The sequence below is a fragment of the Garra rufa genome, chromosome 8 (assembly GCF_049309525.1).
Source record: "Garra rufa chromosome 8, GarRuf1.0, whole genome shotgun sequence".
In the NCBI taxonomy this organism is placed as follows: Eukaryota; Metazoa; Chordata; class Actinopteri; order Cypriniformes; family Cyprinidae; genus Garra; species Garra rufa.
This window is the reverse complement of record NC_133368.1, coordinates 38,257,685-38,274,042: the sequence shown is the minus strand read 5'-3', so window position 1 is coordinate 38,274,042 and position 16,358 is coordinate 38,257,685. Positions and strand designations below refer to the sequence as shown.

At 37.1% G+C, this 16,358-nt stretch overlaps 1 protein-coding gene across 1 annotated transcript; it reads left to right on the top strand.

Moving 5' to 3' along the window:
- Positions 1 to 204: 204 nt before the first annotated feature.
- On the top strand, positions 205 to 15,159 carry coq10b (coenzyme Q10B). The gene is made up of 7 exons (XM_073845543.1): positions 205 to 237; positions 5,791 to 5,875; positions 6,072 to 6,415; positions 9,038 to 9,190; positions 11,140 to 11,332; positions 11,476 to 11,577; positions 13,680 to 15,159. Exons 3-7 carry the CDS (start codon positions 6,315 to 6,317, stop codon positions 13,845 to 13,847), a joined length of 717 nt encoding a protein of 238 aa, XP_073701644.1. The 5' UTR covers positions 205 to 237; positions 5,791 to 5,875; positions 6,072 to 6,314; the 3' UTR covers positions 13,848 to 15,159.
- Positions 15,160 to 16,358: the final 1,199 nt, after the last annotated feature.

Below are 16,358 nucleotides of genomic sequence, written 5' to 3'. Positions count from 1 at the left end.
ATACTTCTGAAAAACTGAATAAAAGAGCGAATGCCAAGCATTTACTTGACCATATTGTTGTTAGACCTGAAGAAAACAATGACTTCCCCTCTCCCTCTCCCTCTCCCTCTCTCTCTCTCTCTCTCTCTCTCTCTCTCTCTCTCTCTCTCTCTCTCTCTCTCTCTCTCTCTCTCTCTGTCTCTGTCTCTGTGAGTGCGCATGTGCGGGCGTTTGCTGAGCGAGTGTGGGGAGTGTGTGGTGAGTGACACCTGAGTGTGTTTTCTAACTTTTTTGTGTTTGTTTGTTTGTTTGTTTAAGGTTTTTTGTGTGTGTTATTTTGTGTATGAGGAGTAGTTTCTTTTAGAGAAAGTTGTGGAAGTCTGCTCCCGGCGTTTTTGTTGCCGGGAAGCATGGCTGCTTCAGGTGTTGCGAGTAGTGATGGTCTAACTCGGCGTCATGGGATTAAGATTTTGTGTAAATTCAGTGTGGAGGAATGTGCTTTAGCGGTTGGCGATGTAGTTGGGTACAACGCTATTGTTTCTGCATCTAAAATGAACAACGCGGTTGTTTTATTTTTAAACGCGATCGAAAAAGCTAATGAGCTTGTTCAAACGGGAGTCGTGATTAATGATGCATTTACGCATGTTCTGCCACTAAGTAGCCCTTCTAGAAAGATTGTTGTGTCGAATGTTCCTCCTTTTGTTTCTGATGCAAGTATTGCTAAAGAATTGTCTTCCTTTGGTAAGATTGTTTCTCCCATTAGGAAAATTGCTTTTAGTTGTAAGTCACCCTTGTTGAAACATGTAGTGTCATTTCGGAGACAGGTCTATATGATCTTGAAAAACAATGCTGAAGAGCTGAACCTGTCCTTTAATGTTAAAGTTGAAGACTTTAACTATACAGTTTATGCAACATCTGAAAGTACAATGAAATGCTTTGGCTGTGGAAAAATTAATCATCTGATACGTGATTGTCCTGAAAAAATGGATGAAAATGCTACTGTACAGACTAACACTCAGAGTAACCCTTCTGAAGTTGTGTCTGTTACAGAAGATGTTGTGGCTGCTGTTGCGTCAGGTTCTGGTGGGTCAGTTGGGAATAAACCCACTATGGCTGAGGTTACTGCAGGTCGTTTCTCTGTTCCTGATCTTATGATCTTTGACACTGTTAAATTGAGCAGTGACATTAACACAGATAAAACGACAACTACTGGTAAACAGGTCAGTGAGGGTGTTGTTGGAGAATTGGAGGTGGAAACAGAGTCAATCTTCAAAGTTCCAAATAAAAGGAAAAAAGTCCAACAGACCAAAATCTTTAAACAAACCAAGAAAGACACAAATGAGACTGAAAGTTTAGTCCCAGAGAATGACAGTGATTCTTCAGATTCTAATTGTTCTTATCTTTCATCGCAAAATGAGAATGATAATCAGACCACAGTTTATAAAGTTGAGGACATTAGCAAATTTTTGAAAGAAACTAAAGGTTTACCTGGGGTTCAGGTTGAAGATTACTTCCCTGATCGCTCAACTTTCATTAATGATGCAAAAATTCTAATGAAAGAAGGTGCTTTTGCAGACAAAGAAGTTTTCCGTCTTAGGAAAATTGTGAGTAAACTTAGAAAGCAAAATCTTATTGATGAAAAACAAGATATGGTGTAATTTCTTCTTACTGGTAGAAGTCTTTGCCTTGCTGACTGTTTCCTTTAATTATCTATGTCTTTTTAAAACATCATTTTTTATGAGAGATTTTAAAATTGGAACTCTCAATTTAAATGGTGCCAGAGACGGTCAGAAGAGAATGTGTTTGTTTGAATTCATTAAACAAAAACATATTGATGTCACTTTTGTTCAGGAATCACATAGTGACTTGAATAATGAGGTAGACTGGAAAAAAGAATGGGATGGAGAAATTTGTTTGAGTCATATGTCTTCCAATAGTGGAGGAGTAGCTATTCTGTTTTCAAAGAAATCCCTGCCAATTTCTTGTGAAATAGAAGAAATAGTTAAAGGCCGCTTTTTAAAAGTTAAAGCTAATTTTGAAAACACTACAATGACTTTTTTAAATATTTATGCCCCCACGAAAGGGGCTGAAAGAATTGCTTTTTTTGATACAATCAGTGTTGTTATGAAAGACCTAAACCCAGAAGAACTGTTTGTTCTCGGTGGAGATTTTAACTGTACTGAAAATGATAAACTAGACAGAAATCATTTAGAGCCACATATCGCCTCACAAAAAGCGCTTGTGCAATTGTTAAAAACATTTGACTTATGTGATGTTTGGAGGAATGTGCATCACAAGAATAGGCAATATACTTGGGCACATAGTAGAGATAAGATTATTTCTATGGCAAGACTAGATAGGTTTTATGTGTCTAATCATCAAGTAAATCTTGCCAGAGAATGTAAAATAATTCCTGTAGGTTTTTCCGATCACTGTTCTGTTATTTGTAATATTTTTATTAATTCTGGTCATTTAAAGAGTGCTTACTGGCATTTTAATACATCCCTTTTAAATGATAAAAAGTTTATTGAAATATTTTATTTGTTTTGGGAAAATTTCAAGAAACAAAAAGAGTTTTATATTTCCTTACAACAATGGTGGGATTGTGGAAAGGTTCACATTAAACAATTATGTCAAGAGTACACTCTTAATGTCACTAAAGATATGGCCCAGTCAATGAAGATTTTAGAAAATGAAATTATAGAACTTTTAAATATAACAGCTTCTACAAGTGATGGTGTTTGTTTTGAAAGCAGTAAATCCAAAAAGGAAATGCTTGCAGATTTGTTGGGTATCAAAGCTCAAGGGGCGTTAACACGTTCACGTTTTCAAAGCATCTCACAAATGGATGCACCATCTAAATTTTTTTTCAATTTAGAAAGAAAAAATGGCCAAAGTCGTATCATTCATTCATTACGCTCGGACACAGGGAAAGAGCTTACTGAGCCTAGCGAGATACGCAAACATGCTGTTGGATTCTATTCAAACTTATATAAATGTGAATTGCCTCAAAGAGAAGATAATGATTTTACTTTTCTTAATGATCTCCCAAAGATTGATGAAGAGTCTAATAGTATGCTGGAACAAACTTTGTCACAAAATGAATTATATACCGCTATGATGAGAATGGAAAATGGAAAGACTCCTGGTATTGACGGGATTCCTGTTGATTTTTATAAAATTTTATGGCCAGTGATTGGAGAAGATTTCTTTTTAGTTTTTAATGATAGTTTGAATAGAGGATTGTTACCGTTAAGCTGTAGAAGAGCTGTTATTACCCTTTTGCCCAAGAAGGGAGATCTCCAAAACATAAGCAATTGGAGACCGATATCTCTTTTATGTGCAGACTACAAAATATTATCAAAGGCTCTAGCTACAAGGTTAAGTCAAGTTCTGAGTCAAGTAATACATTCCGATCAGAATTATTGCATACCCAATAGGTCAATCTTAGATAACATCTCATTGGTCAGAGATGTTTTGGAGGTTGCAAGGCTATTTGGTGTAAATGGCGGTCTAATTTCGTTAGACCAAGAAAAAGCCTTTGACCGTGTAGAACATGCATATTTGAGAGAGGTTTTAGAAGCTTTTGGTTTTAGTCCAACTTTTATAAATATGATTGAGGCCATGTATTGTGACATTGAGAGTGTTCTCAAAGTCAATGGTGGTTTGAGTGCTCCGTTTAGGATTCAGAGGGGAGTGAGACAGGGATGTGCCATGTCAGGCATGTTATATTCCCTGGCTATTGAACCTCTGCTTCATAAATTAAGAAATGAATTGTGTGGTTTTACTATACCATACTGTAATGTCACGTTGCACCTTTCTGCCTATGCAGATGATGTAGTCGTTTTTGTTTCTGGTGCTGATGATATTGAAAAATTGAAGATTATTGTTGACAGTTTTAAAAAAATTTCTTCTGCAAAAGTTAACTGGGGAAAAAGTGAGGCCCTTTTAATGGGCGATTGGGATAGGAGTCCTCCCAGTTTGCCTGGAGGTTTAATTTGGAAGAAAGACGGGTTTAAATATCTTGGCATTTTTCTAGGGAATGATGACTTTGGTACAAAAAATTGGGATTGTATGTTAGAAAAAATCAAAGGACGTTTGCAGAAATGGAATTGGCTACTTCCCAAACTGTCTTATCGAGGTCGTACGCTCATAATCAACAATTTGGTGGGTTCCTCTTTATGGCATAAACTTGCTTGTGTCGATCCGCCTCTGGGACTGTTACCAAAACTTCAAGCAGAAATGGTCAATTTTTTCTGGGACAATTTGCACTGGACTCCTCAAAGTGTGCTTTTCCTGCCAAAGGATGAAGGAGGTCAAGGTTTGGTGAATCTGGTCAGCAGAGGAGCGACTTTTAGGTTACAATTCATTCAGCGACTGCTGATGGGTCCCCAAAAGCTAGTATGGAGACCATTAGCACAAACCATTTTATCTGGGGTGAACGGAATGGGACTTCATGCTGCACTGTTTCTGATGGACTATACTCTCCTGGATTTGTCTAGACTACCTTCATTTTATAAAAGTCTTTTTAAAGTGTGGAGACTTTTTAAACATAAATGGACAGAGTCAGCCACATCTCTTTTTTGGTTGCTTGAGGAGCCGGTGGTGTTTGGAAGTCGCCTTGATGTGTCAGGAGTTGACCTTCCAGGGCTAAAAAACTTGCTTGTGTCAAAGAAACTTATGCAATTGAAAGACATTGTTGAAAAAGCCGGACCTGGACTAAAAGATGCAGGAACTGTTGCTATACATCTGGGCATAAGATCAGTGAGAGTTGTTAGTAGTTTTCTGAACAAACTGGATGGGGTTTTAAACTTCAAGGAAAAAGCTCTACTTGAGAGTTACAGTATGGGTGATATTGTCCCTGATGCTAATGATCTCTTCCCAGACATCAGAGGTACACCTGATCTTGAAGAATCCTCACATAATAGTCCTCTGTTGTGTTTGAATACAAATGAAAATGTTGATTGGTGTACAGTTAAAGGAAAGACCTTATACAAATGTGTTGTGAAAGTAATAAATAAACATACATTAAAAAACAGAATTGACACAGTATGGAGAGACAAACTAGGAGTGGTAGAGGAAATAAAACCAGAGTGGAGAGTACTCTACAAACCACCTTTGACTAAAAGAGCAGGTGATCTCCAGTGGAGAATACTGCATGGTGCAATCGCTGTAAATGCCTTTGTGACGAAACTGAATCCCACTGTAAATGATATTTGTCCTTTCTGTTCAGAGAGAGAAACAATATTTCATTGTTTTTTGAATTGTGGCAGACTTTCTCCACTCTTTGATCTCTTAGAATTTTTATTCTCTTTATTAGGGATTTCTTTTACGAAACAATGTTTTATATTTGGTTTTAAGTATAGTAGACTACAGAAATATAAATGTCAATTAATGAATTTTATTGTTGGTCAGGCCAAACTAGCAATTTATATTTCCAGAAGAAATGAAATAGAACAGAGAAATGGGCAACATATTGTATCAGTTTTTAAGAATATGTTTAAATCAAGAATTCTCGTTGATTTTAATTATTACAAGATGATGAATGCAATCAATGTTTTTGAGATTGAATGGTGTTGTGATGTTGGTATGTATTCTATACTTAATAATGAGTTGTTTTTTATATGTGATTTAAGGTAATGTCATGTAGTGTTTTTGTTTAATAAAGTGTGTTTAAAACTCAACTCTCTCTCTCTCTCTCTCTCTCTCTCTCTCTCTCTCTCTCTCTCTCTCTCTCTCTCTCTCTCTCTCTCTCTCTCTCTCTCTCTCTCTCTCTCTCTCTCTCTCTCTCTCATTTATATATTTTTTCAGTATCCTCCTGATTGTTCCCAATTGAACAAAGGTGAGGTCACAAAGGAGCATTTGTTTGTCAACAAGAGGGAGACCACTCATTTGGGTAAATACATTGTTGGAAAAAGTGTTCCAACCTTAACCGTATATAGCAATTTCTGTGTAATGACAAGCAGCCTAATTCACTTAAGATCAGTAATATTTTTTTTGTAAAGTATTTTATCTTTTTCAAACTTATTAATGCTTTTACATTGTGTCCCCGAACAAATTTAGCTGTAACCTTTACTAACTATGCACTGTAGGTCGCACAGCCTGGGCAACCCAATCCCGCATCCCGTGACAATTCTGCGCACGCAAACCCTCTGCACAATTAAAACACTTACGTCAGTAGGCTCACTGTATGACGGATAGAAGACTGAACCAATCAGAGGCCGAGAAAAACAACTTCAGCCAATTAGATTCTAGGGCGGGTCCCGGAGAAGGCTGGTCTTCGAGACGGGAAAAGAGTTCTCGACGGGAGGAGGCGAAAGAGAGGTGAAGTGAAGATGGCGAGAGGCTCCCGGTGTTTGAGGAGAGCGGTAGCGGAGTGTATCAGAAACTTACCGTCCACAGCCAGTCGAGAAACACCGGGCAGGAATGGAGTGAGGTAACTAACGACGGTTTAATGTTTCGCACGGTCTATGTGCGCGTATGTGAAGATCGAAGTGATTAGTGAAAAGTAACTCGCGAACTGCTTACGCTAGTTGGACGGTTAGTTTCGTTCTTACAAGTGGAGCGAATTTAAGGCCAACTTGACAACTTTTGGTCAATAAAGCCTTTGTTTTATCACCCAACGATGTATTAAAACCTATGACGCTCTCAAATAAATGTTTAAAAAAAAACTAACTTCAAGAGTGGGTGGGAGGGAGTCACATTACTGGTTGCCAGATAATAAGTGACGGTGGCAAGGTTAAGATATTATGTAATTGACCAGGTGTTTCTGTTAAAGGCTTTTCTTATTTTTTTAAATAACTTTTTATGAGCAGAATTTAAATTTATTTGCTTATTTATTTAATATCGCTTAAACTCAGATGCAATCAAATGCCTAAGGGGAAATAACAAAGGGTAAGACTTTAACTTTTAAAGAAAAGCTTGTCAACTACATACAGCTGGGGCTAATTCAGATTATTTAAGACAGCTGTAGATCCTATGCAAACAAATGCTTTTATTAGAGAAATGGCAAACAAACTGTTTGCACCCATCATGTACATATGCATATAGTGTGTATAGTATAAATGATTTCATTAGCTATTCTTTCCAAACACCTTTGCAGGTATGAGTTTGCAGCATATGTGATGTCACCAGCCAAGCTGTGACGTTTATTATCTATGGCTAGGGACGTGGTGTACCCCTACCAAGTGCTGGGCAAGCCAAATGCTATAACTGCTTGGCGTAAGGCCATGTCAAGTGTCTGATGGTGACTGTTCCGTCACCGTCGGCTGTCACAGTTACGCCGTGCTTGACAGCTCTTGGCAGCACTTCTGTCGACGTGAATGAATTTGGCTGCCACTCTTTCCATTGAGTAGATATTGTACCATTTATAGAGTGAAGCCTCATCCCCTTGCGTTTCAGAAATGTCTGTGTGATTGATCCAACACACGTCGGACACTTTTCAATAGGATTCGCTGTTACTACTGCCCTTGACTTGGTTGTGGTGGTCAGTGATCACGCTCTCCTTATGATTTGTGTCTTGACAAATGGAGGGCAGGTGAACATGTCATAGGATGCCTATCCTATATTTCCTTTGACCCTGGTCCTCCCGCATGAATGCACCACTCCATAAAGTTTTGTAGTTAATAATGAACTGTGTGTATCAAAGTACAGGTTCTAATGTGCAACAGCTTGTATTGTGGATTGCTTGTGTGGTCTTAATTTGCAAGGCTGGTTGCATCTCAGTTGGCTTTTTAAACTCCTTATTAGCATTTCAAAAGCTTGTCATTCAGAGCCTTTGTAAATTCAATTAGCCAGTGCATAACAAAGAAGACAATACCAAAGCCTTAAATCCTAAATATTTACCTATTGCTCATATAAAATTTGCACAAAGGTGTTATATACAGCATTGTATGTAAATTCTGTGCAAGTGCGTCTAGGCAACACGTACTTGTTATCGCATGCTGTTTGCATTTTAGAAAGGTTTCTGTTAACTCAGCTGTTGTTGACAGCTGTCGTTAGCCAGCTCAAATCTTTAATGGAGTGTTTTGTAAGAATTATAATATAATTATTAACAATTGTTCAGTTGTATTTTAGGGATACTTTAAGTTTGGAGAATGTGCATATCAAAATCTTACAGTAGTCTGTTTTATATATGTGACCCTGGCCCACGAAACCAGTCATAAGGGTAAATCTTTTGGTTTGTTAGGATATGACAATATTTGGCTGAGATAAAACTTATCAAAATAATCAAAATGCTGAGAAAATCGCCTTTACAGTTGTCCAAATGAAGCAATGCATATTACTAATCAAAAATTCAGTTTTGATATATTTACAGTAGAAAATGTATAAAACATATTCATGGAACATGAACTTTACTGATTTTTGGCATTAAAGAAAAATCTATAATTGTGACCCATACAATGTATTTTTGGCTATTGCTTCAGATATACCCATGCTACTTAAGACTGGTTTTGTGGTCCATGGTTACATAGGTTTTATTAATTAAAAGTTTATAAAATAAAAGTTTATTAACCAGTCATTAAAACACTTTAAGTTTCACCAACACAAACTTAATTGCACAAAACATGCTTCAACATTACTGAAAGTCATGAAAAATTGCAGTTCAATGTGTGTGTTTGTTCAATGAAGGGTTCGAGAAGTTCTTACTGAACTGCCTCAAAAGAGTTGTATTATGAAAAGAAGTGGTTGCACTATGTTTGTGTGCGGCTTACAAAGGACAACTCCATAGAAACTTGGAAATTTTGCAGTTGTCTAGTCTTTTTTTTTTATATATATTGGCTTTAGATTAAGGCCAAAGTGTAATTTTCTCCAATCCTTTGGATAAAAGGCTTTGTCTTGATTAAGAGTCCTAATCTTGTTAATTTCACACTGTTATCTGTGTGGTTCATGGGTTCTCTCCACTCTTATCTGACCCATAGGAGACGTCTGCTATTTTAAGACATCCAACAAGCAAATAGGGCCTAAATCATTACACTAATCATTACAAACACACAAAGTCTTGTACAATGTCTGTGCTGGTGCTGAAAGACATACTTTCTCCCTGTTTTGTCAACAGATATCTGTCTTCATGTGGGATTTTGATGACCAGGGTGCCGCCCCTCTTCAGGGCTGTGTCAGGTCGTGCTGTGGTGGCTCCAGCCAGGAGCTTCTTCAACTTCTCGGAGTCCTTCAACAAGAGAAAGGAGTACTCGGAAAGACGTATTATTGGGTATGTTCCCGACCAATTTGAATGTGGTGCATGATCTGTTGCTATTTTTAGTTTTTATTGAGGCCCATGATAACTTTAGCCTCAGTGTCCCTGCAAGTGTAGTTTATGTAACAGGGCATGGGAATAATATCTGGTGTCAGCTTTCTAGGTATCTGGGGTTATTGGAGTATAGATCTGTACCGGTTACACGCGTCATCGCTAGTTAATTGGGACCCGCTTCTGAAGCCTGAACTTTTAGAGCAAAGGGTTCAGTCCAGATCAGCTGTCCTGTAGAATTTAGCTCCAGCGCTAATACAGCGCATACTGAATTTGTTGAACTTGTCTATCGTCTGTGAAGTATGTTCTATAGGTATGCAGGTGTATAGCACAAATGCATTCCCGGACAAACTCATTTGACCTATGACATACTAACAACAACCAAAAAAACTCACTGGAGTGTTGTTAAACAAGTACTTACACTTGAAATGAACCACCAAGCTCACAGTTCTCCCCCTTTTTAATTTATATTTCTTGTAAAATTGGATTTTATTGATTTAATTTATTCAATTTAATTTGTTTCCTTAGCTTTATATAATAGTAAAATGTCCACTTGCACACTTCAGACTATGAGAACTATGCTATCCAGGTTTTCCCGGAAGGTGTGCATATTCTGACACAGTAAAGGTCTGTAAGAGTAAGACTGCAACTGCGACTGTCTTGTGTAGTGGATATTTATTTTATTCTATTTGTGTATACATAACATTTATTACTTCAAGCAAAACTCTTGTTAGTATTATTTAGAGATTTTGTCAAATCCAGTGAGTTGTTTTTCCTCAAAAGGGTTGTTGTAGCATCCTTGTAAACATAGCTTTATTTTTAGGTGAATGATGAGCCCAGACTACCAAGAATTATTTAGAAGCCAGATAATCAGATTGAAACTGATGATTTTTGGACTATGATTGCAGTGTTTGTGTGTGGTATGCATGAGACGGTCAGTGAGTGGATAATAGGTGGTCATAGGTCATGTTGTTTAGATTGAGACTAGTTGGGAAATTGATCCTACCGGAAGGTGGATTTCCAGAGGCACAGTGTTGGTAACCAGAAGGTTGTAAAGAGTGAGCGTCATCCCCATTGTGCTCTACATTACTCTACATAAGTCCTTGAATACATTTACCATCAGTAGCTTTGGATACAAGCATGTACTGAATAACCCCTTGCATAACCAGGAAGAGAACCGAGCACTCATTTTTGGAGAGATCGTATTTGATGGATTGTGGCTAACAAGCAGACAGCGAGGAACGAGTCGTTTCTATAAATATTTTATCTTATCTGTTATCTTTAACTTGAAGGTCTTAAAATGCTCTATAATGAGACCTTGAAACTTAAGATATGTCTGTGTTTACCTCTGTTGGACCCTGTGTACACAAAACTGACCGTAAACAAACACTGTTTGACCTTTCTTTTGTCTTGATTCTATTCTGCAGTGACGTTCAGCAGTGAGTCAGTCCTACGCTGATATAGAGTGCCGTGATATCTGATTGGTAGTCTGAATGTCAATGTTTAAGTGACAGCAACAGCCTTTTGTTTTTTTTGGGTCACACCTGTACATTGATGAGATATACTTAAAGCCTCCAGTGATGTTATAAGCTGCCATGACTCCAAAGTTAGATTAATAAAAAAGGTCATTGCACTTTTCAGACTGTAACTGTGGAGTCTGTGGTGTTGCGTAATGAGTAAAGCTTAGGGCTGGTAATCTGAAAGTTTATGAGCTATCACCATTGTGCCCTTGAGGACTTAACCTGGATTACTCCAATGTATTCAGTACACTGTAAGTCACTTTGAGTTAAAATGTCTGCTAAATAACTACTTACTTGAATAGAAAGGTCTTGCCCTCCTAAGAAGTCTCTCAAAACAAAAATGAAACAGTTTGTTGTTAAAGTAATTTAAGGTATTTTTTTTGTGGCACAAAGGTACTCAATGCAAGAAATGTATGAGGTTGTGGCCAAAGTAGAAGACTACCTGCTGTTTGTGCCTTGGTGCAAGCGTTCAGATGTTGTATTCCGCCGCTCAGGATTTTGCAAGGCCAAGCTGACTGTGGGCTTCTCTCCTGTGGTAGAAAACTACACCTCCCTTGTTACTACAGTTCGTCCTCATATGGTCAAGGTATGTTCGTCGATTAGTTTTTTTGATATAGTGGGTCTGTTTATTGGACTTATGGTAGACCAGTACTTTATAATACGTATGTTGTTAATCTAGTATATGAGCTGAAAGTCATGTTTAACTGCATTTCTTTTTTGCATATTAAGGCATCTTGCTCCGATGGAAAGCTTTTCAATCACCTGGAGACGGTGTGGCGCTTCAGCCCTGGTCTTCCTGGTTACCCCCGTACATGCACCCTTGACTTTTCTGTGAGTATAACAAGCACCATCTGGTTTATCATCAGTCTCAGGTGAAGCTGGACTGCACTGCATGTTTGAACTTTAATATTAATATTAAGTATATTTAAAAGGATAGTTCAAATAAAGGGATTCATTTTACCCAAAAATTAAAATTCTGTCATTAATTACTCGCCTTCATGTCGTTCCAAAACCGTAAGACCTTCGTTCATCTTCAGAACACAAATTAAGATATTTTTGATTAAATCTGAGGGCTTTCTGTCCCTGCATAGACAGCAACGTGACTGACAAGTTCAAGGCCCAGAAAGGTAGTAAGGACATTGTTAAAGTAGTCCGTGTGACATCAGTGGTTCAACTGTAATGTTATGAAGCTACGAGAATGCGTCATGGTACTCTTCTAAACGTGGAAGAGAAGAAATTGTTAAAGTCATTATTTTTGTTCTTTTTGCGCACAAAAAGTGTTCTCCTAGCATCATAACATTACGGTTGAACCACAGACGTAACATGGTCTGTTTTGGCAATGTCCTTACTACCTTTCTGGAGCATTTGAACATTTCAGTTACATTGCTGTCTATGCAGGGTCAGAAAGCTCTTAATAGAATCCTTAAAGAAAAATATTTTAATTTGTGTTCTGAAGATGAACAAACGTCTTACGGGATTGGAACGACATGAGGGTGAGTAATTAATGACAGTTTTTTCATTTTTGGGTAAACTATTCCTTTAAGGGTGCTTGCCAAGACTAACATTTCATTTTTGAAAAACGAATATTTTTTAATGAAACCTTTAGAGATTTCATTAAATATGGTAAACAGCTTTTCTCACGCATCATGCAAGCACATTAGAGCTTCCTTAAGAACCAGTGAGGGTTAATCTCATTCACCTCCTCTTATATTTCAGAGAATTCTTAGTAATTTTTTAAAGCCTAGAAATCACTAGCATAAAATTTATGAATTATAAAAGCGAATACTGTAAATTAATCAGAGTTTTATCTTCATTATGCTAGCAGCTATACTACAACAACACGCTGCTTGGAAGATTTAATGGTAACATCGACTTCGCTGCAATGCTAAAACGACATGCACCAATCAATTTCCTTGCTTCTGGAGTTTGACTGTTTAAACATTTTGTTTATAAGTCATCACACAGACTTTCAAGCTTGTACCATCATTTAACAACCTTAGAGCTTACGTTAGGTCTGTCTTGAAAGGTTTATGGGTTTTACATACGGAACCCTTGCTTTTAAAAGGATTAGTTAACTTCCAGAATAACAATCCAGAATGAAAATGTATTCACCCCCTAGTCATCCAAGATGTGCTTCTCTTTCCAGGATTTTGCTCCATATAGTGGACTTCAATGAGGATCAGCGGGTTGAAGGTCCAAATTACAGTTTTAGTGCAGCTTCAAAGGGCTCTACACAATCCCAGATGAGGAATAAGTGTCTTATCTAGCGAAATGATTGGTCGTTTTGTAAAAAAAAACCTAACCACAAATGCTGATCTTGCACTAGCTTGACTTTGTGCATTACGTAGTGACGTTGGTGGAAATACAACCCAGTGTTTAAAAAGTGAACGTGCAAAGAAAGACATTGTCCTGTACAAAAACAACAATGTCCGATGAGTTTGAAGTTGGAGGAGAAAATGAGATGGAGTTTTTCACTCTACCCTACCTTTCTGAACAGAATTACGCAGACAAAGAACTAACCGTGTGTGACCTTTCCAACGTGATTGTTATGCGTGAAGTTGCTAATGCAAGACAAGCATTTGTGGTTAGAAAGTACATAAATCAGATTTTTTTTATTTAAATTTTTTTTAAGAAAATGACTGATGGTTTCACTAGATAAGACCCTTAGGGCTGGGATTGTGTAGAGCCCTTTGGTAATGAATTGAAACTGCAGTTTGGACCCTTATCTCACTGGCTCCCATTGAAGTATACTATATGGAGAAAAATCCTGGAATTTTTTTCTCAAAAACATTAATTTCTTTTCGACTTAAGACATGAACATCTTGGATGACTTGGAAGTGAACTAAACCCTTAAATGTCAAAGTAAAACTGTCTATGAATCAGTTCATCAAACTTAGACCAAATGTTGATTCCCTCCTTCTGTCTGTTCCTAGATTTCCTTTGAGTTCCGCTCACTCCTGCATTCTCAGTTGGCCACCGTTTTCTTCGACGAGGTCGTGAAGCAGATGGTGTCTGCCTTTGAGCGGCGGGCAGGAAAGCTGTACGGCCCAGAGACGCAGATCCCACGTGAACTGATGTTCCACGAGGTCCACCACACGTAGTTCATTCCACAGCTTGAGACGGATGGGGAGGGGGATGTTGGGGATTTATTGAAAGCATACATATAGAGTATTACAAAGACAGAGAGAGTGGGAGCTATGTGTGCCTGAATATCATCAGTGCCTGGTCCAAACAAACCAGTTGATTTAATTTTTTTAATGCTATAAAACATATGTGGCTGGATCTTTTCATGGAGGGCTTGATTATGCCCACAGAGCCCTGCTCCACTACCTCCATGGTAACTTTTTAAAACCCACTATCAGTATGGCACCTTGAGCTGTATTTTTGAATATGAGGACCTTGAGATTGTTTATAAAACAGCTGCCAAAAACCATAATGGCTTCATGAATGGCACAATAGACAAAGGTCAAGGGTTTCTTCGAAAGGAGATATTGTGAGATATTTTAAAGTGCATTATGGAAAGATTGTCATGTTACACAGTTTATATGACAGGTGAGTGATGTATTTATTGAAAAGCTTTTAGGCAGTCCTTTAAGATTTCAAGAAAGGGATGAGGAGACTCAACTTGAGTGCGTGTGTCACAAGTCTGACTGTTGCTGCAGCCAAATGCACAAAGTGCTATCAGGGTGTCAAGGCTACAAACTGGACTCAGGTCTGTTGTATTCTTGCATACCAGCACAAAAAGGGCTTGAAAAATAGACGCTAAGAGGCTGTAAAAAAAACATGTCCTATTTACCACACTGCCTTGCGTTGTATAATTCTGCGCCGTTTAGTTCTGGCAGTGGTGCTCCAGTTCACTCCTCAGATTTTAAGTGTCCAGATTAAAGACTGCTTTTCTCGCCTAGAGGTGTGCAATATATTTGTATGTTGTTTTTAACAGACCGCTCACCCATCTACAATATCCACTGCTTCTAAAAGGGCCCAAACTCTGGGAAACGGAGCGGAAGGAAGCAAACCTTTCCCAGAGCTCTCATCAGATTGTAGTGAGGTATCTGTCAACACAGAGCTTTAAAGTTTCCAATACATACCCTGCTTGCTTCCTCGTGCTTATTGCCTTTAAAGAGAAGGTTACATATTATTTATCATTATCTTAAAAACATGTATGCGAGTATCCTGTATTTATTTTGGTTATGGGTTAACCACGTGTACATATCCAGTGTAAGACCACAGACTAAACTTTAGTGTACAATTGAGCTTCAAAAAACAAATGGATAATCTTTTTCATTTTTTTTCTTTCATTTTGGGATCTCTTTTTGTTTGTTTGTTTTAATTGAGGTGTTTTAATGAGTGTGTTGTGGGTGAATATATATCCTGCCTGCATGGTTTATAAACTATTTTTATATGTAAAACCTAGCCTTGTGTCTGTTTGTTTATCAACATCTGGTTCTGACTAGTTTCCACGCTTAAAATAGGCTGATCATGTGAGGGGTAATATTAGAGGAGTTCCAAGTAACCAGTTTTGTGACCCCTAGTGGCCAGTGACAGTGATGACTCTAAAATCGAATTACAAGTCTTTGGCTCTGTTGGAATGAAATACAAGTATTATCCAAAATGTGCAGGACATACAGTTTGCTGCCTACTACTTTTCTTTTTCATAGTATGTAACAATGAAATGAATTATGCAGTTGTGCTTTCTCACCAGCGAGTGTTGAACATGTATTAGAAATAATTATTTAGCATTTTTACAGAATGATTTCTTAATTGCACAAAATATGCATACTGCCCACAGTGTACATTTCATTTATTTAACCAGGAAAGAAACTCATTGAGATTAAGATAATTAATCTCTTTTCCAGAAGTGTCCTGAGCCAAGATAGGCAGCTAGTTTTACATTTAACATCCTGAAGAAATGGTAATTAATAGTGTAGTTATAAGAATATTGTTATTCCAAAGTTTATCAAGCAGAGATAAGTTTTATTGTAATCTACAGGAACACATTCATAAAATATTGGTAACTGATTAATTAAAGTTATTAAAACTGTTTAAATGCTCTGTTATAATGCTAACAGATCATTAATGTTTATTCAGATAGTAAAGTTATGAGGATAAACATTCATAATTTAAAATACCTATTTTATGTCTTGAAATATTTTAAATTAAAATCCATGCATTTCCAATGCTTTGATGAATAGAAAGTTCAAAAGAAAATAAATCTCTTTACTGTCACTTTTGTATATATGAAATATGGGTAACACTTTACAATAAGGTTCTTTAGTTAACATTAGTTAACATGAACTAATAATGAACTGCACTTATACAGCATTTATTAATCTTTGTTAATGTTTATTTCAACATTTACTAATTAATTATTAAAATCTTGTTAACATTAGTTAATGCAGTGTGAACTAACATGAACAAACAATGAATAACTGTATTTCCCTTAACTAACATTAATAAAGATTAGTAAATACAGTAACAAATGTATTGCTCATGGTTAGTTCATGTTAGTTAATAATACATTAACTAATGTTTAACTAATGAACCTTATTGTAAAGTGTTACCGAAATATGTATAGCCTATATTGTAAAATGTTTAGTTTTTATATTTTTTTT